The 24,737-nt window shown below is 41.4% G+C and overlaps 1 protein-coding gene across 1 annotated transcript; it reads right to left on the bottom strand.

Moving 5' to 3' along the window:
* On the bottom strand, window positions 1-23,531 carry GXYLT2 (glucoside xylosyltransferase 2). The gene is made up of 7 exons (XM_051627554.1): window positions 23,280-23,531; window positions 15,698-15,887; window positions 15,364-15,495; window positions 9,254-9,505; window positions 8,111-8,234; window positions 4,966-5,138; window positions 1-4,236 (listed from the first exon to the last, which is right to left on the bottom strand). The coding sequence occupies exons 1-7, from the start codon at window positions 23,468-23,470 to the stop codon at window positions 4,054-4,056; spliced, it is 1,245 nt and encodes a 414-aa protein (XP_051483514.1). The 5' UTR covers window positions 23,471-23,531; the 3' UTR covers window positions 1-4,053.
* Between the last annotated feature and the right edge of the window lie 1,206 nt (window positions 23,532-24,737).

Here is a 24,737-nt window from a genome sequence, read left to right as displayed (position 1 = left end):
TTGCTTAAAACTTCATTTATTTGTACTGTAAGCCATAGGATCTTGAGTCAACACAGAAATGCCCTGCTAGGCCTCCTTGGGAGCTATAAACAATTGTTGCACTTGTCATGTAAATATACACAAGCAATTCATTGATAGAGAAAAGGTACAGAATTCTTTACACACACACTCACATTGGGTACACACACACACACAGGGTGTTTCCAGTTTCCATTTGTAGGTGACATAATAGCAGAACTACCTAAGCCCACTTTGTAATAAGCAGGCAAATAGCCTAGAAAAACTCACTTTATATAAATGATGCAAGCAAATACTAAAATACACACTGGTAGCCTGACACTTTCTTAAATGGCTTTGGGCTAAAAGGGGGTGCTCAGCAGCTCTTAACATAAAGCCCCTATTTATCTATCTTCAGCAAGTTTAGGTATAATACAGCAAATTTTAAACCTGAATATTTGAAGCTGATACAGCAAGGACTTGGTTACACGCTCAGCTTTATGCATTGCATATAAACCTACTGACTACACAGGCAAAATTCAGGGTGCCAAACACTTGCTGGGTGAGGTGTATGTTAAATACCCCAGGCACATTTCTCTGGGCTGTTTCTCTCTCAGTGTGGAAGGTGATTTTTTTCCTTTGTTATCAATACACTCCATGTGTTGAAGTGTCTATTCATTTAAATAACACTATTTTCCTTTCGCCCCCTATGTTAGTGTTATGTTAGCAAAGGTGTTTTGGTTACATTATACCATTGGAAATAACTAAAATACATGAGAGGAAGGGGAAATGAGGAAATAAAGTCTACATAAGTATTTACACATCCCATTATTAAAATAAATGAAGGCACAAGAACAAGGAATTAGCCACAAATATGAAATACAAAATGAATGAAAATTGGTTTCTAAGATTAATATTAAAATCAGCTACTGTTAAACCAAAGTATAACATGGTTTTCAAAGCTGTAAGAAAAATATAAATTAATCACTCTAACCACACACACAAAAAAGTTACATACTTGTTTTAAAACACTTTGGAGAGATCAAATTATAGCTTTTTTTTCCTCAGCAAAAGCACAGCACGGGGGAACATCCCCATTCTTCCTGCAAGTTGATATTACAGTAACAAAAGTCTTCATGTTAAAGTATATACTTCATATATCTTAATAGCTGTTGAGAACATAACACAGTTGTTTCTAAGCATAATGTAGCACCTCCTGTAAACATAAAAAGCACTGTTTTAATTTCTAATCATTTTATATGCAATAATGGCTTTTTTTTTTTTTTAATGAATTCCATTCCTTCATTGTAATGTGCCCACAGTTGCAGGGTTCTGCTGAATCACAGCTTACACAGCCATAGCCTTAACTTCAGAGGCTTAACACCAGGGTTGCAACTGTCTGGACAACAAGACTTCTGCTCTGCAACTTTCTGTGCCTTGTAGATACCACAGAAATGAGGAATTCAGAGCACCCAGCATGTCTCACCTATCCTCATTTCACCAGCATTCTCTTATTTCAAAATAAGGAACAAAACAAAAGCTAATACTTTTTTACAAGTTCTCAGCATTGCTAGCCTAAAAGGTTTACCTGTCATATGTTAGGCTTACATTACCTTCAACTTTTTAAAACAGCATGCCTCATTTTCCTTTCATTGCCTTCTGGTTCTAAAGTCTTTTCTCTGGAGCTGGAAACGTACTGTTCTTTTGAAGTGGAGACTAAAACTTCAGCTGAAATAGAAAATACTAAGGCAAGTTGTGACAGACAGTAACATCTACACCTAAGTTTAAATGCCTTTCTGGGTCCCAGGCTTTCAATCCAAATAGATGCAGAGCTGCCTCTGTTCTTTCCAGGTCAATTTACACTTACGTGGCAAAGGCTACAAGATAATGACCCGAGTCAGAAACAGGCACAAATTGTTGATTAGAATTTGCAGCACGCAGGGGTGTGAACAACAGGCATTTCTGTTTGTCTGTCATGCCTGTGAGGACTAGCACAGACCAGCAGTGAAATTGCCGGGACCAAGACCGTATGCCCCTTGTTCCAAGGCTCTATCCTCACACCTCCTCTCCTCAGATGTCTCCCTAGTGATGCTGTTTGCCATGTGGCCTTATTCACCCACCACACTTACGGATGTGCCACAGACATTTTCACACTTTAGTGTTTAGAAAAAGTTTGTCAGCACTTCATCCTGTGTACAGGCTGTTTATCTGGCAGCCTGAGATGCCAGCAAGGCCTGCGTTTTCCCTCCCTTCATGAGCTGCCACACAAGGAGAGAGGAATGTGTAGGCCAAAAGGATTTTCTCTTGCAGGCTGTTTTCTAATAAAACTCTGTATCAGTCCTGTCTGGATAGGGTGGAAACCCACAAAACTGCAATTCTTCAGAAATCCTACTTTTTACTTTGAAAACATTATTTCTCTCCTCCACACCCCACAAATATTTATCTCTAATAAAGGTATGTTACAGGTACAAGTCATACAATTTGTATCAGTTTTCCTTTCATGTATCTCGCCCTCCTCACCCCTCTCCTACTTTGCCTATTAGATGTAAAAGTGAGTAGTTCCAATTAAAGGGGGATTCTTTTGCTGAACAGACTTGAAAAGTAACAGCATGTTCTCTGCTGTTTTCTTCTAGCACTCACCTACATACATCCCTCAGGGCTTGCACTTGGAAGATGGCCCCTGGGAGTCTGCCCTTGGATCGCTGCTCTTTAAGAGTGTCCTCACTTTAACTCCCACAGTGACTTGTCCCAAGCACCTTTCAGCTACTGTGAGTTTTAATAAGCTCCTGTCTGTGCCCAGCCTGAGATCATCACCATACTTTTGAAATCTAAACTAAATGAAGCATTTTAAATAAACAAAGCCATCTTGTATCCTCTCCCACTCTGAAGCTGTTCATTATGGCTGTAGCATGAAACTCTCTACTTCCAGGAAAGCAAGTGTGAGGCAGAAAGATGTTTTTGTGTCCCAGGTCTCTGGTGAAGCAGAAGAGGGGGGTCAGAGGCAGCATCCTCAGCCTCCCAATGTAGGGATGAAAGAACAGTTCTTGGTGACATACCATTGTTACTGTGTAGTAAACAGCAATCAAAAATCATTAATTAAAAAGGAAAACAGTTCAGTAGTTCCTGTTTTTGTACTCTTCATTCACAATATTCTTGGACTGTTTCTAATGGAATTAGCATTACCAGATTAGGGCATACATTCCTAAACTATGACAGTGGTGGGGAAGACCTTGACTGTACTCCATGCAAGAAAGGATTCTCTTTCTGTTCCCCCTCTGCTGTGCAGGTGCCACAGCTTCCACTGCATCCCCCTCCCATTTCTAGTAAAGTGTCTTCCTATTTATGCTCTAATTATTTTCATTCTAATTCCTTCATGAGAAACTCTCACAAAACTACAATAGAGTGGAATGGACAACAACAATGACTAGACAAAAAGTGCTGTAAAATACAAAGCAAATAGGCACTTCTATTCCCCTGATCTTTTTAAGTAACAGAAATCTTAGGTCCTAAACATGAAGAATAGCAGGCAATATACCTTCAGACAGAAGTGCAATTTTAAGCAAATACTTTCCCTTTACTGCAGTAAATTTTAACTCATCCTATCACAGGAGAGGTCTTTTCTGTAATTCAGCATTCTCATGACAATCAAGAATATTTGCCCTATCATTTCAAGAGTTATATTCCTTATATACCAAACCATAACTTCTTTGTTAAATCTCAGTACAAGCTTTTGCACAATTTGCAAAAAAGTTACAGTGAATACAGCTGTTCTTAAACAAATAACCAAACTAAACTCATCAAGTAAAAGTGAGAAAGGTCAACTCTTTGTTGCAACCAAGAGATATATAAGAAGAGAACAAAAGGTCTAAGAAAGGACAGTTGAGTCAGACTTCTAGGATCTCCTCTGTTTTTTGCAATTTCAGGGGGTATTGGGAAATTGAATAAGAAAAATATTTTAATACTGAGTTTCAGTGAAAGAGCTCATTTTCATCATTCATGGGCTTCATAAGAATTGGGTGCAAGAATGAAAAATTTTCTGTAAAAATGCTGCTCCGTTTAGTATCTGTGGTTGGCCCCCAAGTACACAATGACACGATTTTCATACACCTTCTTCATAGTTTTCTCAATTTGTTTCAAAAATACTTGTGGAATTCTCCCACATAAAGTGTGCACTGTATCCAGAAACTTAGACTGCAGAGGGTAGTACAAAGATTGGAAGAGATTGTCTTCAAATGGAAACTAAAAAAAAAAAAAAAAGAAAAACCAATTATTAGTTTTCACTAGTTACAAGATAGCATTGTAGAAGTTTCTGTAAGGTAAAACTTTATGTAGGCAGGCAGTGACTTGTCCCTCACCTTCCCAGAGTGTCATCACAGCCTATCAGCTTCAAAGATTCATCTGCCTGAGAGGACTTAGCTTTCAGAAAAGTTTGAAATAGCCAATTTCCCAGAAACTGTATTTCTAGGCTCTGTATTTAAAGGAGCTGTACTAACACAGGGATACTGTAACAAAACACATATTTTAGAGAGTGGAGATGTACACATACGATGTTCAAAGTGGAGATATGGACCTTTGTCTGTATGCAAGCTCCTGCCTTCTGTGTGCCCTGGGGCTCTAGGTTCTCAGGGAGATCAAGCTTTCAGTGGGTATTTCTGCACCAGGGCTGCAGTTCCAGCAGGAAGAACTCCAATCAAACACTTTTTCCCAACTTCAGTGTTACAGAAAAGCAATTTATCAGCCTTTTTGATTAGAAGTTTACTATAATATGAAGCAGGAATGTTTTAACCACCTCAAATACATGCATGCAGTGAGAAAGGAGAGGCCAAAGGAGCCTTGTTATTTTGTGTCTGCCTGGTATACATGAAGCACGAGGATGCTCAGCCTGATCTGCTGGAAGAGCAATCTGGGTGACCCGGTTCAAGCGATAACCCACATCGGAATAAAAGGACTGCCTCTACCAACACTTACATCACGTATCACTTCATAGAGTGCCTTGAATGTAGGCTGTTTGTCATCATGGTAGACACCTCTATTTCCATGCAGGATAGAGACACCTTCTTCTTCTGCACCTTTACAGTTGCTGCCGTACATACAGTGATCCGGCCGGTAGTTCCACTGACAGGGAAACACGTAGAGACACTCTGCCAGTGTCAGCCAGGGGAGAGGGGGGAGGGAAGAAACAGACACATCAAACAAGGTTTACAACAAATGAAACCATGTTTCTGTGAAAAAGATGGAATTGATTATAAAAAAAAGCCACATTAATAAATAAATCAATCAGTTACTTTTTTTGCAAATATCCCAAGCAGCAGGTAGACACAGAAGCTTCCTTTCCTCAGGGGATGACTACGCAAATCTCAGCACTGTTAGACCTGAACTAACAGAGAGAGCAACACAAAGAGTGGGTGCTAACATAAACCAAGGGAGCATTTTACAAAGCTACAAGTGCCAGAATCGGAACCAGAGAGCATGCACCAGGTGGCATGATCCAGGGTTCTCTGCCCTAGTAAGAAGATGCTGGAGTTATAGAAATGACTAGGGAAGCACAAGCAGCAGTGAAGGTTATGCAAAGTTCTGAACTCTTCTGGAGACAGCATGGGAAAACTTGCAAAGTACATGCAGAGTTTGGTGCTGAAGCTTTCCTTGAGGCTATGGCAGTTTGCTACACTGAGATACAGCAGAGCATTTATCCACTGTCCTTCTAAGAGACATCATGCATTAATTTCACAGGTCCAGGTTATTTAAAGATGAGCCTAATTTCTCAAAAAGGCTTCCTTTCTCCTACTGATTATTTTATTTTATTTTTACACTTTCTCTATGCACCCACAGTATTTGTAATATGCTTATAGTAAATCACTCCAGTCCCTGTGACCTTTTTGCTTCAGAAGTGGAGCACAATGAATCACTGCCCTGTGCTGGCAGGTCGTGTCAGAAGTACTGAAGATGGAATTTTTCGCTTGGCCTTTCTTAGCTTCCCAGAAAGTCTGCAGCTGGTCCTGTGTGGTTCTTGAAGCAGGACAGTAAGTTTCTGAAACATCTCCTCCCTTTGGGCCTCCCTAGCTCAAGAAAGGGTAGATTGTAAGTGGTTTTCATTCAGCCTGACCTATCACACATTCAGAACTGCTCCCCAGTGCTGCTGAATGGGCAGGAAGAGCTTAAGGCCCAATCCAAACCCTGTTACACTTAACAGGGATCTCTTCAGGAACCCTGAACAGATGTTTGCAAGTACAGCTCATCAGCAGGTCACTATGGGGAGAGGGTGTCATCAGGTGCTTATTAGCTTTCATACATGTCCCTTGAGTATTCTTGATCTTCTCCTCACTGTGGCACTTTTGTGCATCTTGTGCTGTCACAGCTAGATCCAAACTCCAGCTGCTCTTCAAGCCTTCAGATCCATTAATCATCAGAACAGCCTCTGGATATGGGAAACAGGGCCCCAGGTAACACAGTTCTGTGCATTTTCAAGCCAATGCACTGCACCTATAAAAAAACACCTGCAGGAGTCCTGACTGATGCCTTCCCAGGCCAGTCTCAATCATCCAGCTGTTTAAAACCTCAGGAAAGTCTAGTTTTCTGTTTTAATTGTATCCAGTTCTTTTGTTTTCTTTTATTGTGCAGTCTGATGTTATGTAACCCCTAAAAAATTATTTCCCAGTTACAAAGAAAAGACAAAGTATGGTCCAGAAAAGAGCCTTAGCATGTGGATTTGATAGAGAATGCTCTCATCCCAAAATTAAGATATTTTTTCAATCTTTGTATTTTTTCCTCCACGCCTAAGTTAGCAGCTTGAGTCTGACTGCCCAACTAATCTGGCTTCATCTGCCTTTTCCTCCAGTAGACCCTACTCCCATAACATGAATTTATTTTTTGAAATTAATTTATGATTTCATAATAAAGATTTATTCCACTTTGTTTTTTCCCTAGGATTGACAGCAATACACAGTGAACCAGGCACAACTGATGTTTGACATCTGTCTGCAGTAAACAGATGTCAGCTTATGGCTTTGCTTTTGCTCTCTGCTTTTATTTGCCTGGATTTGGGTATATCCAATTACCCACCCTATGACTCCTTAGAGAAAAAGAAAGGAGAAGAGAATAAATAAAGATCAATCCAAACTTATTCTGTTCTTAAGATCACTCAAGGGAATATGGGGTCACAGAGGAAACAAGGAAAAGAGAATAAGAATGGATGCTCAGCACATTCAGAAGCCTGAAACAAGGTTCTCAGCCTCTTTGGGAAGCACGTTCTCTGCTATAATTTTGAAATTCTTGCATCTCTCAGATGTTACTGGTTTGGAATTGCCTGAAGACATTTCTGTGTGATCAGTGCAAAATAGTTGCAAAGGGCTGAATTTCCAGAAACTGTCTCTGCATTTGTGGAAAAAGTCACACCCTTTTAAAATAAAGATGCCTAAACTTGCCATGAAGTCCTCCACAGCTCTTCACAGTCCCAGAGCAAGCAGGAGGCAGAAGAGTAGAAAATGCACAAATCTAAGCAGCAAAATATAGACACCACCTTGGTGCCTGGATCACCACTTTGAGGCTGGATCATTCATCTGGGAAGCTGGAAGAATCTGAAAAATAACTTTTAGTGAAGGACCAAAAGTAGGGAGGGCAACAGTTTCAGAGGAGATGTTCCAATAGCTGCATCCATTTTCTGTTTTATTAGCTTTGTTACTCATTTGCATCTATATCAGAATTCAGCTGAATTTCAGAAAAATAGAGCATAGCTTTGGAGAAAGTTTGGCAATTTCAAACTCAGAACAATATCTGAAACAAAACCATTTTGTCAGCTAGGCCCTGGTCCAGTGATGCTCTTTAGCACACACACAACTTGAACTTCATTCCTGCATTGAATCACTAACAATATAGTTCCTTATTTTCTTTCAGTCTCCAGAACATAGATTTACTTATTCAGTGGAACCAAATCTAAGCCCCAGGACCTGGACCAATTTCAGAAGTATTGTCATAGGTTGTAAACCCTAGGTGCACTCCCTCACACATCAACTTCATGCCACACTACATTATGCATAATAGAAATAACAAATAGCACTTTTTTTTTTTTTTTTAAATGGTAAAGTTAAAGAAAAATTCTCCAAGAATCATTACTTACCTGGGTTAAAGTAAAAAATTATATTTAGTAAATCCTGGTCTCCCCAAGTAATGTAATTTTTGTATTTTTGGTACAAGGGATATAACATTTCCTCCCAAGTCAAACCACTCGGTATCAAGCTGTTCTGCAGGGCAGAAAAACAGAAGCAATGGGTTAACACCATGAACAATGGTGTGATATATGACTCAAAGTGTGGCACCCATATATTTTTAAATCTGCTAAACCATGTCAGATACCCAGGTGAAAAATGAAGAACTGCCAGGAAGTGTTAGACCTGGATAGGGTTGGAACACCAGGGCTGACTGTGCTCCTGTTTATCTAAACAGGAAAGGAAGGTCTCCTGGGTTGAGCTCTGATGTCAGCTCCTGCTATTCACAATCTTCCTATTCTGAGTAACAGGAGGGAGGAAAAGTGGAAAAATGCAAAAATGCAGGGACAAGGTGAAAACTGAGGTATAAAAGTGAGGAATAATGTCAACTAAAATTTATCTGCCCCGGGAATTCTGGTATTAAGAGCAAGGTCTTATTTTACTCCAGCTGATTCTGTAATGGTACAGGAAACCCCTGGCCCTGACTGAGGAACAAGACCACTTGGGGTAAATGAAGCTTTGAAAGATATTAGAGAATATGTGCTCAGTGAAAGAGATTTTACAAGTCAGACCTCTCATAAAAGAGGGCAGATGTCAGAAAAAATGTTCCCTTCTCATTTATATGAATACATGGAGTCACTTGATCTGCAGCAGGATACAAAATTCTATTAACAGCAGATGCAAAAATTTACCAATTTCTCCAGACATTTACATCAAGTTTTCTGATTTTAAAAACGATACAGTGACTGCACTAAAGTTCCTCAGGTTTATTATTTCATGTATCTTTCCAGGGAAAATGAAATGTTGAAGCTGTCACTTTTACTACTGCCAATGGACTGATTCATCTGGAAGTTCTCAGTGCTCCAGCCTCTTGAATAAGTTTCAGTTGTTTTAATAACAATTTTCACTGTAATTGCTTTTAGTATCCAATTATATATATTCTGAATTTTTAAGATTCTTTTATCACAAACTTCATATCATTTTTATACTAAGTTTCACAAGATGTGCAGAACACAGAAATGATCTGTTTCTGCAGCAGCTGTATTTCTTCTCACCTTGAACTGTGTGTTGCGTATCCGTGTTAAATTCATTAGCATCACTCCAGAATTGACTCCAGTTGTTCCATAATAAGGGTGACGTGCAAATCGACTGTACCAGCCAATCTTTGGTATTTCATGTTCTGGGGCCATAGCAGCTAGCTGTGTGGAGTTGAACTCTTGCAGGATGTGCCAGATGTCATCGATGGGCCTCAGGAAGAGAACATCAGTGTCCACATAAAGGAGAGAATCCACGTCCTTTAAAATGACCTTTTGGGTTTGCACAGAAGGGAGAGGAAGAGGTGAAAAAGAAACGAAATAGACAACAGAAAGGAAGATTGTTGGCAAAAGGTACTTTCATTTCAAACTGGTAATTCAAAAGAGGTTATTGATTGATCAGCTAAATATAATTACACACAGGAATGACAATTATCAGGTTATTGGCTTGTTGTTTGTTTTGCTGTTGTTTTTTTTCTTAACTGCACAGCAAAACAGTTATCAGACCAAAGACAGAAGTTGGATTCTAACCTTCCAATCAAACAGTTATCCACTGAGCTCTCAAATCACCTGCAGGGACTATTTAGTATCCATTCAGAAATAAAATGCAAAGAATATACATTCCCATAGCTTTGTTAGTTCTTTTGAAGGTCTCTAAGTGGTGAGACAAAACTTCCTCCATGGACAGAAAGGGTAAGCTAGTACAACAGAAAACTTTTCATCTCCAGGTGGCATCATGTTCCTTACACCTTTCTAATGACCGTTTCTCCTATCACAGCCTTGTGCTCCTAGGAGCCTTATATTCAGTACTAATATATACATGATTTATACACAAAAGCTTCACATTCATTACGGAAACGCTATCGATCACAAAAATACATTTGCATCCTGCTCAAGGACAAAATGTGCTTGATAAATAGGAATGTCATATTAAAACTTATCAGCTCAGATTCTGATCTCTGTTATCAGAAGTCACCACAATAAAGCTAATCAAGGCAGAAGGGTGTAAACTGTGCATTAGAGCCGGGATGTTTAATCTATTCTTGTTGACAAATGTTCCCCCTTGTGGCCAACCAAATCCTTACATCCTCATTCATTAATTTTAGTAGGGCAAATTAAAGAGTGCTTCAACAGCCCAAAAAAACTCCCTTGCTGTTTGCTCCAGCTATTGGTAAGGTTGTTTGCTGAGTAATAAATAAAGCCAGCCATCAGTTCCAACTGCATTTTTGTTGCTCTTCTTCACTATTTGCTAAGTCCATCATGAAAATCCTGAAGGACAGATTTTCTTACTTTGGTCTCAGCCAAAGCTTTTTCTTTGAAAAATAAACCCAAAAGGCTATAGATTTTCACTACGCCGTGGAACAGAACAATCACACTGTCATCCAACTGCAATGATACTAATGACAAGCTCTTCTATTTATACAGGTTACAATGAATTCTACTAAAGAAACTGAATTTTACATAAATTGAAATGCATAGTGACTGAAGATTACCTGTGAAAGACAGTGAACAACACTAAGATTTTGAACAAGTAAGGGAAAAAAAAATACCTTTAAGCATGTGTAACAGGCATCCACCAAGATGCCAGATCTGTGAGTCTAGACTTAAATGAGATTTTTTCACCTGACTGAACACTTCAGGATTCGGACTGACATTTAGCCAAGTTTAACAAACCCCTGACATGATAACTACATGTTCCTCCTACACAGCAGGACGAGCAGCAAGCACCTCTACATTTAAAACAAAAGTTATGCTTACAAGAAGCTCCACATAAACTAGTCCAACAGAATCCAGATTACTCTGTTGGATGGAAGGTTATAAATACACCATTTTTTCCAGAAAACTATGACACAACATGTGAAGGTAACAATAAATGAGTGACACAAATAGTTCAATAACACAGTAAGAGCAAAAGTGACAGCCTGAATGGCCATTGCTTCTTCCAGCAGAAAACTGTTATTTCAGCAACCCTAAACATGCACATAAATTGAAGTCTGTGGAAGTCACTGGACTGTAATAATTTTCCTATATCTAAATGGATTCAAGAAGGTATTTCAGTTATCTGTGAAGTGGGTGCCTATCAGCATTAGACCCCCTGCCTTCTGGCCTGAATCCCTCCACTCAGAATTCACACTCCTTTCAGATGTTGCCCTGCAGTGACATCCAACAGGCTAAAAGGAAAGCTGTGCTACTTGCTTTAAGCCCTTCACACTTTTCTCTTTCACATGTGAAGTATTAAGACTTATTTAAAACCCACACACATCAGTTTGAAATTATTGCATCCCCTTCTGGCTGTGCATTTAACTTTGCCTTGGGCAGGGGACTCATTTCAGAAACTGTGGCTGTAAGAGTTCCTTGCATAGCTCCTGGGATTTCAGTGGAGTTACATTGGGGATAAACTTCATTTAAATAACTCTGGCATTCCCAATGGCCGATATCTTTCAGGTAGCTCTGTTCCCAAACTAAGTAAGAGTTTTTTAAAAAAATAATTTTAGGTTTTACACAGCCCTGAAAACGATATTTAGCTGTTACTTATTCAAAAGCATACAAGAGCAGATGATGCATTCTTGACTCTGCTGATTCTCAGTGTCAGAAGCAGGTGAGTACCACAGGGCCAGCCTGTGGCACAAGAGCCCTTGCCCCAGCTTGCTCTGCCTGAGCCAGACGCTGCACAAGGGCTGGCAGAGCTGAGCCTGCCAGGAGGGCAAAGCAGGGGGATGTGGCTACTGCAGGTTAAAATTGCATGCACCTGACCTGGAGCATAAGCAATGCCAGACTGTGTCTGGTAGTCTGGGTTCACACTTGCCAGCACAAACCATGCAGACATCCCTGACAGACTGTGATTTCTGAAAGGAACGGTCAGGAATGTGGCTGGATCGTGCCTGCCTTCCTCCTCGCTCCATGGGCACTTACAGCTTAAATGAAGTGTGATTTTTTGCAGCTATATAGAGTGTTCTTAGTAAACCTGTCAAAAAGCTCTGCAGAGAACTGGCTATATTTAGCCTGGCACTTCACTTAAATACTCAATTATCTGTAATTTCATTTCACAACTTCTGTCTCCATAGAGTCTCCCTGTGTTAGCAAGGTTGGCAAGTAATAGCACACTACTGTGTAAACACATATTGGTGTATTGTGAAGCTGTGCTACCTACTGGTTTGCAATGACTAGCACGGCAGTTTGTCACAGCTTTATCCAAAATTAGGGGACACATCACAAACCTTGATGCTAATGTCACAGTACCACAGAACCAAGTTACTGAACTTCATTGTAGTAAGGAATTGACTCAAGTTACAAGCGACAGACACTTTTGTCTAGGTAAGGTCCTGGCATCTATTCCCAGTGCTGCCACTGATCCACTGGGTTGGATACTTCAGCATACTCAAGAGGACAGCTATAATACAGGGATATTGCTAATCTACCTTAAAAGCTCTTAAGCAGATTAAGTGTTTTGAGCAGGGTTCTAAATGTTCGCTACTATTAGAACTAAAATCACCCCAAAATCCTTTAAGCATTCCATGATACTTTAGCTGACTGTTTTAGTAGCTCCGGAACAGCCCCAGAGACAGCTGCAAGCCAGCTCTGTGGTGTGCAACATTCCTGAGGCCAGAGGACAGTTTTCACCTGGTGTCTTAACATCCATGTTAGTATTACAAAACAGTTCCAAGTGATTGCTGAGAGCATTACCCTCCTAGTTTGTTTTTTTTTTAAGTTTCATTTTGTGCTTATGTTAAGATCCACATCTTCCTCATTGTGTCCTTGCAAATCCTGTTGGTGGTTTTACTGGAGCAGAGTGCAGCAAGAGACTTAGACGTGTGAGATTACATGGAGGCTCACTCTACTCCCTGCATGCAAGTAGCAAACATGATCAGATGTCACAGAATGCCTCTGTAAAATGTAGGAAGCCGTATAATCTTCCTTAACATTTTAGTAACCCAAGATTCAGTGTGTACGTCAACCTCTCACCCTGGACAAAACAGTTCATTATGACAAGCTGCAGGGTCACATCCCCTTGCTTGAGTTTTAACCGTGAGTAAAACCACTGAAAGATTCTTATGCATTTTTCCTTTAACACACCCCTGTACCCTCCTGTCCACTTTCACATGCCTGCTGGTGCTGCAGGAGAGAGGTTTCTTTGGCAGGAGAGGCACTTGTGAATCAAAGACTCACATTCCACTCAGGCTTAGCATTATCAGGAGCAAGACAATTTGCACAACTGAGGGCTAAACAACTGATACACTCAACTACTGCTCTCCTGGGGTCCTCCCTAAATCCAGTCACATTATGCTGCTGCAGAGGAAAATGCTTAGAACAGGGAAGGAGAAGAAAAAAAAGGGATACTGACATCCTGCTGGTATTTATTTAAAATACAAGTCAAAATAGCTCCCTAAACAATAAAGACAAAACCTTCTGGTCCTGCTGTGTGCAGACCGGATTTCTACAGCATTGCCTCATTCAAAGGGGATATCAGAACCTAGTCATCAAGAACCGATAAAAGTAACAGTGGCTGAAATTGGGCAGAAACAGCCCAAGGTTCTGTCAGCCTGCAAACTTAAGTACCAGAAGTCCAACTGGACACTTGCCACCTCAGATATTACTAGAAATTGTTTTCTTTGCTATACTCTTATCAACTAAGTGTCAGCTGCAACTCCTCTTGGACACCCCTTGCTATTCGAAGCCATAAACCTCAGCCTGACCACACACAACATCTTGCAATTGCCCCAGGAGAAACAAAAATTGGCAGTTCATACTGCCTCCTAGTTTTGCTAAGACAACATGCAACAGCCTTAATATTTCTTACAAGAAGTTACTGGAGAACTTTGGCAACACGTGAGTGATAAAAAAAGGAACCAAAAAAGCACACCCTAAAGGAAACAGCATGAATACATCACTCTTTTCTGTCATCAGAAACGTGATGACAAATAAAAGTGAAATCATTTCTGCCATGACAGTCTACAAAAATGACAAAAAAAAAAACCCAAACAAAAAACAAACTACAGAAATAAAAAGAGAAAATGGAGTTTACCCAGTGAAAACAACTCCATTTGAGTACATCTTTACAATCAATTTGTATTGAACAAGAAAACGCTTAGGGATTATTTTTCATGTGATACAAATATTTACTCAGAGAAGAGAGGATCTCTGCTGAAGGTGGAGTTACTTTCAGCCCATCTGGCCTTTGCACATTTCATAGTCTACCCCTGAAAGGCAGATGAACAGAACTGCTGACAGCACATACTTTCTCACATATGTATTCACAGTCTATGTATCTGGACGTGCAGCTGTCTCCTGATTGTTTCCATCTGAGAAAGTAAAGATTTCTTTGTCCCCCCCCACCATTTCTCATAAGACAATGAAGAAATCTGGATCATGTGAATAATATGTCACTTTATTGGAGTCATCCCAATCACCAGCAATGCACAAGATATTATTGATAGATGTTTGCAGTTCCACAGAAATCACTTTGTGCAAAAGTTCTTTCAGTTTCTGATATTCCTGCACATGCAAAATTGTTACCAATACCTTCTTTCTCTCCAGCAACCTTAGATATTCTTCAGGTTTATGACACTAAGTATTACACAGTAAAGAACAAAAGTTTCACTGAACCTGAAGATCCCAGGATGCACAGAGCTCTGGCATGAAATCTGACTTTGCGAACATTGGAATTAGTACCTTAAGGGCACACCTGACAGTATTGGAAAAAGAAATAAAACTCAAGGAAAAGGGATTGCTGAAAGCATCAGTCTAAGGGCTAACATATGGAAAGAGAGATAGTGCGTAAGGAGGGTATGATGACTAAAGCTGAAAAGAATGTCATTTATGGAAAGCATGCAGCATCTACCCTGAAAGCATCTGCCCTGAAAGAGCTCTCAAACTGAGTCTTGAGAGCCTGAGAGGCTGATGGAACCAGAGACAAATAAGAAACACACATCCTTTGTTAGCAGGAGAAAAAGCGAGGCTGGATTTCTGTTTGTTTTTGTTGTGTTTTTTTAAGTGGCTAAAGCACAGACTAAAATATCTTTAAGCATATGTTTCAACCTGAAAATTATTTTAATATTACACCAGCAGAGCTTCCTTTCTGTGGAATTAAACCTTTTCCTGATGCAACCTACTCAGAAATCCAGGTGCCTTACCGGAAGAAAGAGGCGCTGGGCAGCACATGGTTTGAATAACTTTTTCCATTCCTGAGCATTTCCTACTGAGAAGGTTATTGGGTAAATGTTGTACTCAAACTTCTTCGTATAGGAGGAAGGCCATTCCTTTAACTGAAAGACATGGGGGGAGGAATTAGACACTACATGTTATATAGCTTTTTAAAAATAAACAAACATGCATGCATAAGGAATTTATGAAGAAATAACAGTAAAAAGGGGCTTAGCTGCTACTTGTTGATGTCAGTGCAATTTTTCTCAGATATTTGTGAGTTATAATGAACTCACTTATTTACCAAATGACAAAGAAACTCACCTTCTTCTCAAATTCAGGCTTAAGGGAATCCTCAGCAAAAATGTGGAAACAGAGCCTCCTGTTGCTGAAGAGAACTGCTGATTTCAGCATGATCAGTGTCTCTTCCAGTCGGTCCCCACATGCCACCACTGCCAGGTGCATGCATGGTGAAGATGAAGGCTCTTTTAAATTCCTCTGTTCTCCAGGCTTCCTGAAAATTCATCAACAGGCATATAAAAATACTGATGTAAGCATGAAGGGAATTCCACATTAACAGATATCGGAGTTTTTTTCTTCCCCTTCATTTTTGTAAGGGATCAGGAGCTTTTTTTTTTTTTAATAGGTATCCACAGAGAATGCAGGTGACATGCCAATTTTTGTCAATGGTACAAATCAAAAGTGTCAAAATTACAACACAAAGAAATACACTATTGTCAGAAGTGTTCTGGTTATTCCTACATTTCTGGATTTGCATCAATCACTACACTACATACACATATGAAACTAATTCAATAGCACCTCAAACCAGACAACAACTTGCTCTGTGCAAATGATAGCCCTTTTTTTTTTCAGCTTAGAGGTTATGAAGCCAGAATGGACTTATTAGTACCTAGCCAACTTTCTAACACAATGCAGATTAAGAACTACATCCAGGAACTTCACTACCAGGCCCATAACTTTTGGCTAGACTGGAAGAAGACATGCATACTTAAAAAACAAAACAAAACAAAACGCTCCATCCATATGTAAATTATTCCAACAGTTAATTAATTTTGCTGTTAAAAATGCATGTCTTAATCCTGGCCTGAAGGTACTGGCATAGTTTCAAAGAACTGCTCTCCATTTCACCCAGTGGAAACCCTGAGATTTTGCTAAAACAGAGATTTTTGAAAACAAACATATTCACATGTCCCAAATGAACCAGACTATATTCCACAAGCAGTCAAGGGCCAAACTATGCTTTTTTCACTTAGCCCACATCTGTGTGGCTTTAAATACATTTCAGCTAGACAACAGGGGAATGGGCACGTAAAAGGCACACTGAAGCTACTTGCTAGCCAGAAAAATCAGTGTTCTTTTGAGGAGTTGAAGACATTTTGAAAATACAGCCTTTTGGGTTTGTGTGCCCCGCCCCCCCATCAGTATGGAGGTAAAATCACATCATCCAGGAATGCTTCTACCTTACTGCATTCACATTCCAACACGGATGGCATTTATGCTCCATTAGATGGATGTGTGCTGACAAAGCAACCAAATTACAAGCATCTTAATCATTACAGGAGAGTTCAAAAGGCTAATCATAGATCACTGCCAGTTCTTGACATATCACTGAGCAGAGGACATCAATCCCTGCCTCTTCTCAGCACACACAATTAAACAGCAAAGTTAATAGTAGAAATTAAAGTTCTAAATAAAGAGAGAAATGACAGTTAATAAAGCTGTCATTATCTTTTTGCAGGCACTAAAATGCTGCTCTGTTAACCAGAAGTGTTCTATACTACAGAGTAATCCACTTCTGTGTTAAGGAATACCAGCCAGCAGTACTTTACTGACTATACAAAGCAACATGTTTCATTAAGGGTTTAAAATCTTAGGCTTTAGTCTTAATTAAACCCCAATTTCATCAGTGTATAAATAATGGAACACTACATCTATGTGAAGTGGTATTTACTTCCCAACCTATTAGTGTAAAAACCACTGAATTATTGAAGTGAATAATTAGCTGCTCACACAGATCCCCTTTTCCCCCCTTCTCCCTATCTCTTTAATGTTTCCTCTTAATTGAGTCTCTAAATCAAGCCATATGCAAGATGAGAACTGCTTTGATATAGCCTGTGGCAATGAAATTCACTGGGAGAGCGACTAAACTTTAAGCTTTTATTGCAACACTTCAAAACTCAACACTAAAGCACTAAGCTTTTCTTTGCAAATTTTAGCCACAGTGAACTCTCCATTCTGCAGCTATTTTGGAGTGAAAAATCCAGTATACGTAGACAAGCACTTTCAACAGACTTGGCGGAACCAACAGATGAAAGTAGAATGCCTGATAAGCCCATGGGAGCTACAGAAGGACAAGAGACAGACACCCTCCCAGCCCCAGAGGGTGGAGGAGAAAGCTGAGCCTTGGCGACGAGTAATCATGAATCCCCAAGGCTTGTGCTGAAGGCATTCAGGACCCTGAACTGGCCTGGGTAGGAATAAAAATCCCCAAGAAAAGAAGCATGAGGTAGTGTTTGAACTACCTCAGTAGCAGTCTGGGACACTCAGGGCAACAATTAGTGAAGAAAGTAGCTGGGACTACTGCTGGGACACAACATTTTGCATCTTCACTAGAAGGAAGCCAAGAGCACTGTGAGAATAAAGGTGAGCTGGAAAGGAACATACAAGAATGCCATAGCAAGACACATTTAACAGCAATATTAGCTTAGCCTTTACAAAATGACTGTTGTTAACCAGAAGTCTGAAAACAGGCAGGTGTAAAGCCCAAGTCAAACTGCTGGGAAGGCAGATTACAGCAAAGAACATCACAGCTCCATTCCCCTCTTCTGCTTAGACATGCACATACACACAGTGGAGAGGGGAAGGGAAGGGATGAGCAGAAATAACATCTGGATGAAAGGATATTCCTTACAGATCTGCAGGATACAGCCAATGCCTTCAAACCAAAACAGTCCCAGTTTGACCAACAGCATTTAGGGTGTTTCTGTTGTACACACAATAACTGGCTCTGCTGGCTTATCGGGATCCCCTCTTGAGGATAAGAGGGCCTCCACCATGTGTTGTCAAGAGACAAACTGAAGGTTAGAACTTAGCAGTGGGCCAGCTAATTCATTTCTACTGGGATAGGTCAGGCTAGGCACCAGGAGCCTTCTCATTCAAACAGACTTAGAGCTGAATGAAAGGCCTTCTGTAAGCTGAGGTTTCAGGCAAGGTGCACCCCGAACCCTGGTTCGATACAGTGTATCTCCTCTAACCACAATGTTTGTTTGTCGTGTCCTTACCAGGGGCTGATGCAAACACGGTGGGAAGCTGAGAGCTTTCTGAAACACTACCTGCTCAGATGTTCCCGGACAAGAAACAAATGGAACAGGCGAGAGACGCATCCTTTGCTTTAAAGGATGAGGTACATTAATACTGTGGTAAATTGTACAAAATAATGAAATTTGTTATATAGAGTGAAAAACAGCTGGCAAGCAAGGAAGAATATATTGCTAGGCTATCAACCTATGACATTAATAGGCTTTTGACATAGAGAAGTACTCAGGCAGTGATTGAAGGGTAAGTGAGCACCATTTTTGGCTCCATTTCAGTAAGTCAGTCCCTGCAAAGCTTTGGGCGAGTCATTGATTCTTTACCCTTCAGTTGTCCTACCTGTGAAATGGTAATAGATGTTACAGTAGAAAGTTACCTACCTCAAGAGACTTCCAAGCACATTAAAAAGCACATAGATTAACAGAGTACTACAGATATTATTATTACCTAATTCTTTCTAATATTTATACGTGCATTCATTCATTTGTAGTCCAACTTACTGGTTATGGATAGAGTCTATAAGTGGATTTTATCACCTAAATTAAATGTTTAAATGCATCTAAACCAATACAATTACCTAGCCCTTAAATTTAATGTGCTTGATAAGAACAAATAAAGAAACTACATACACAAAGCCTTTGCTGCCTTGATATCCTTCTTCTAATTTCAGTACATAAATGTAGCTTTCCACTCTCCTTTTGGCATTGTTTTCCTATTATGTGGCTTTAAAATTAAGACTAAGCACTACAGAAAGCATCACAAAATACTTGCAGAATACATCCCTGTGAAACAGCTGAAGACAGGCTTAGTAAGACAACATGAGAAAACGTTCATAGCAAAGGCCTTTCAAGCACACCGACCAACTCCTACCCACTTGCCCAGTGGTATTTTATTTACTGCTTACATTTTTTTCTGACAGGCACGGGTACTGACATCGCAGGAGAAGCCTGAATACTCAAGGCAAATGGTGTACATTTCTAGGTCTTAAAGTTTAGATTGCATGCAATTTTCTTATTAGTCACAGTCTAAGTGTCTCAAACATAATGAACCCAAAACCTGTCTAAATCAATCCAGATCCATTGAAAATAATGCATTCCCATCTGATCACAGAGCCTGCTAATCTATTCAAGCCTTCAAATTTATTCCTGAGAGAAAGACAATGCATGCAGATTCTTACAAAATGTGATATAGTTGTTAGTTTTTGAAACCTTCTTAGCATTATGACCTCATTTACTCTTGCAGCATAAACAAGGTTAGATTTAGGCAACGTATCAAAACTGGTGATTCACTAAATAGGCTCCTTTCGAGGCAGTCAGCACTGAGTCAGTGGCCAAACACCAGCTCCATTATATGAAACACATTGTTTCACACACTTTAAAATATAAATCAGAGTGGCTCAAAATGTTTTAAAATAAAGTTTTCTCACTTTAATGCAGCTACACAAAACTGACTGTAGTTGCTGACAATCAAAAAATTGTTGAAGTTTCAGCCTCCTTCTACCACTCAGAGAAAAGAGAAAAACACTCAAAACTAGAATGGATGTTTGTATCTTCTTTTATCAAGCGTGTCCTTTGTCAGGCAAGTATGTGGTATTTGGGCCTTCAGCATGCTGTTATAGGCTATCAAACTCAAGCCAAACTTGCATGTGAGTGCACACAGGCTGCAAAGAAAGTATCTTGACAGGTTGCCATGTAAGAGATGTTTTGCTTTGGAAAAGTTACTTCCAGGGAACTAAATGTGCTGGCAAAGGTTCACTTCCTGAGCCTTGCCATGCTGCTTTAATAGAAAGTGTGGTCACATCTGCCCTTCAAATGTAAAATAACCCTTTTGCTTTTTGATACTTTGCACACAGTGGTTTGGCACATACTTACAATTCTTCATATGAAAAACATTTTACTGAAGGCACAGAACTTGTTACTTCCAAGAGGAAGGATCAGTAAAACCACCATCAAAAATAATTTTTCAAAGCTAACCAGAAACTTATATGCAATGTTCATCTAGATTTGCCAAAATTATCTAATGGGCCAAGCAGGACACTGGTACATATTTACTAACATTAGGTAGGTACCAGCCAGCTAATGATACGTGAGTTAAGCTTTTATCCTGTATGACCACTTACATTTGAAGCAACCTGCCCTTCTTAACAATTAAAACCTAATGTCTTCTTTTATTATCATGTGACTACAGAAAGCAGTATTAAAAACCCCAGTAAAAAAAGACAATTCACTTTGTCTGCAGCATGACTGATTCTTACAAAGCAAACACACATCCTAGATAACGCCTTTAAATATTTCTGATTTGAGGCCAAACCCTTCACCCTTCTGATGAAACTATACAAATCAACTTGGCAAAACTGAACTAAACCAACTTCTTATATTCATACAGGGAAAACTTTACTAAGGTTATTTGAATCAATCACCCAGTCTACATATAAACACATACACCATGATCTGATCACAAGACCTTATGCAGTCATAGTAGGTTTTTTATTATTATCCTGAGGGAGTCAGATTGTAAATGATCTCCCACATCACACAAAACGAAAACATACTCCTTTGCTAATAAGGAGCTACTAAAATAATAATTATTTATATTGTAGGAATGAATAGGCAGTAACAACCTTGATTCAGCATGTTAAAGTGGATGTGCTTTACTACAGACACATCCATAATAAGCAAAGCCGATTACATCAATGGGAAAACTCACTCCTGAAGTTAATAACTAGTTAAATCATTGTCTGTTTCTTCTACTCCAAATTCAAGCCTCCTGGAAAGAGCCTCACATCACTTTCAGTTTATCTCGGATCAGGCTGTTCAAGCCTAACAGATCCCACCACCTTATGCTTTCACCACCCCAGCGTGGATGTGATCCATTCCAGAATGGCACCCATTGGTGGGTACTTCAGCCTTTCCAAGAAGGCAGGCATCTCCTTGACTTGGGCCACATTATGTCACCTCCCAAAACCCCCTATTTTTTATGGATAACCTCACATAAATACATTTTATTTGAGCTGTAACTAACAAAATACAGAATCTTTCAGTGAGGGGCTCACAGAATTGTGCTCTGGTGCCAGTGGTGCAGGATCATGCCCTGCCAGAAGATGCGAGGGGGAAAAAAACCCAACTACTAAACCCCACAAAAAACCAAACCAACCCAAAAATTTGAAGAGAAGGCCTGGTTTAAATACAACATTCCTGTCTCTTTTTTGATGTTGTTACCGACTTTGTAAAAAGTGCTTGCAAAGTCAATAAATAATAGAAAAGTTAGATAATGTCAAAGTTTGGAACATGAAGATGCTCACTGAAATGAGCTCATTAAAATGGAACAGCTGTTTACACTCTCTATCAGTTTCATACTTTCTGAGCTCCTTCCTTCAGTAATTCTTCTTGATTTCCATGATAACCACAGAGATATGCCTTAAAGAAAAATGACTTTAGGAGGTACAGTTGCTAGTGGAAATAATACTGCTTTAACACATGCATTTGAATTCTGCCCATGATCCATTCTCAGCCACAGTAAACATCTCTTTCATTCAGCAGGGTAACAATGCTTGTAAGAAACCAACTGCTTTAATAAGTTAAGGAATAAGAGCTCAAAAAAACGGGAATAGTCTTTCATTCAGAACATCCCTGTGAAATCATGAATCAAAGACACAAAGACATACCAAGTTAATTAGATATATGAGGTCACACAGACCATAATGTAGTTGGAATGCAGAGGGGAAAACAGTCCTCCACCCACTGAAAGCATGTTGTCTGTGTCTTTTTCTGAAGGAATTACAGTTTAAGAAAAAAAATATTCTGCCTGTAAGGTGCTGCAGGAGGGAACACAACAGCCCACGATTTCAAACTGGTTTTTAAAGTTCCGGTATATTAATTTACATCATAAAAAGCTTTCAAAACAAAAAGCTCAAGAGCTTAAAACCCGTGGGTGCCTCGCAGTTGGGAGCCCAGCGGTACCACACAGACAGAGCCAGCCCCCTTCTCGTTTCCCCTCAGCATTAATGAGCAACCCGCCGGCGCGCGGCTCCCGAGGCTGACAGCAGCTCCTCACCGACTCCAGCCAGCGAGCTACCACCACATTCCCCACGTCAGCCTTCAAAACAAGGCCAAAACTGATGGAAAAGCTGCAGTTTCGGAGGCCGCCCTCGCAGCAGGCAGGGGAGGCATCGCCCCGCTCGGAGGCAGGGAGCAGGGGCGGAGGCAGCACCTCCCCGCACTCCCGTGGCATCTCTGGCAACCGACGCTCCAAGTGAAAACACGCAGGAAAAAGTTCCGGACTGGTACAGCCAGAGCAGCTCGCACAAGGGTTTCCGATCCCTGGCAAAGGCGAGGGGAAAAAGATGCGGGAAAGGGAAGTGCCCGAAGATCCAGGCGGCAAAACGACCCTCGCGAGCGGCGATAGGCGAGGGGCCCCACGGGCACGCGTGGGGCTGGGCACGCCTGGGAGAGCCGGGCTCCCGGGGCTGGGCAGGAGGGGCCCGGCGGGCTCCGCTCCGAGGGCAGGGAGCGGGGGGCGGTCACGCGTGGGGCGGGCGGGCGGGCGAGCTCCCGCGTCCCGGCGCCGTTACCTGGCGCTGCCGAGCCGGCCCCCGGCGGGGCTCCTCCGCGGCGGGCTCCGGCTGAGCCGCGGCGGCCGGCGGGCTGCGGGCGCGGAGGGCGCGGGGCGCGGGGGCGCGGCGGCGCTGCCCGCCAGCAGGTAGAGCAGCAGGAGGCTGCCCAGGCCCAGCAGCGCCGCCGCCACCTTGCAGGAGAGCCGCATGGCGCGGGTCCGGGCGCCCGCCCGCCCTCAGCCCGCCGCCCGCATCGCCCGGCGCGGTGCGGGGACGTGGCCGCCGAGCCCCGGCCCGGCTCCCGGCCGCGGGGGCGGAGCCCGCCCTACCGTACTCTCTGGACTAGCCGCCCCGGCCCACCGGGCTCTGCGGCGCTCGCCCGCTGGCCACCGAGAGACGGGCTGCAGGGGTAAGTGGCTGGCGGAGGTAAAACTCTTGTTCTTTAATAAGGCGCTCATCAAGGAGCGTGTCCTCGTCATCAGGGAGAACGGTGAGGCGGGGCCGCGGGGTCCCAGCTGCCGGCTGGTGGTGTGACTGCAAGGTACCTTGGATTTCCGCGCCCCGCGAAGGTCTCCGCTCCTGCCGGTGTGCGGTGAGTGCGCACGGAAAGATGAGCAGAACAAGGTGAGCGAGGAAGTTGGTCTCAGAGGCATGTTTCATCTGTCTGTGCCAACAGGCAGACTGGTGCTGAGCTTCCCTCCACACTGCAGCCCCGGTTTGTCACCCACCTGCACGGTGTTCCCGTCCCACCTGCTAGGAAGGCAGGCTTTATCGGGATAAACTGCAATACTTGTGGAGCAGTGAAGGAATATTAGCATTCTCTTACTTTTGGATGGCCTTGGACTTGTCCTCGTCCAACTGGTCTTCTGTGCAACATCAGAAGAGATCACAACACTAAATTTCACAGAAATAAATCCTACTTAGGTTCATAACTTTATTATCTTTACATGTACAGTATGACAGAAATGCAAGTATTCTTGCTGGCCTATGGAGCATAGGATGTGCAAAGAATTGAGACACCAACGTCAGAATGGGGAGAGCAGAGGAAGTGGCATCTCACATGTCCCTCACAGTTTTAGTCCAGGAAGGGAACCTGACCCTTGGCAGTGAAGCTCTGCAGCCTGGCCACTCTGTCCTGCTGGCACAACATGCCTGCACCAAGGGTGTCCCAAAATGTACTCTACTTTCCTACCAATGCAAATGAAATGAACGATTACTGCTTCAGAATTTCATCCAACTCAGGTTCTGAGCAGATGCAAAAACATAAATTACTTCATGCTAAGATAAAATAGCAACACTAAATGAGAAACTACAGAAAAACCACAATGCATCAACACAGGCTCTTTTCTGAGCATGTAGGTACCACAATAAAACCCTGCCACACTTTATAATTAGTAAAACAATGAACACCAGTAGCAACCCCCTGGAATCCCAAACCTGAGTAAATGTGTCATTTTACACTATGAAAACATTCTC

The sequence above is a fragment of the Apus apus genome, chromosome 9 (assembly GCF_020740795.1).
Source record: "Apus apus isolate bApuApu2 chromosome 9, bApuApu2.pri.cur, whole genome shotgun sequence".
NCBI classification, from domain to species: Eukaryota; Metazoa; Chordata; class Aves; order Apodiformes; family Apodidae; genus Apus; species Apus apus.
The sequence above is the reverse complement of the archived record's forward strand: the minus strand, read 5'-3'. Positions and strand labels throughout refer to the sequence as shown.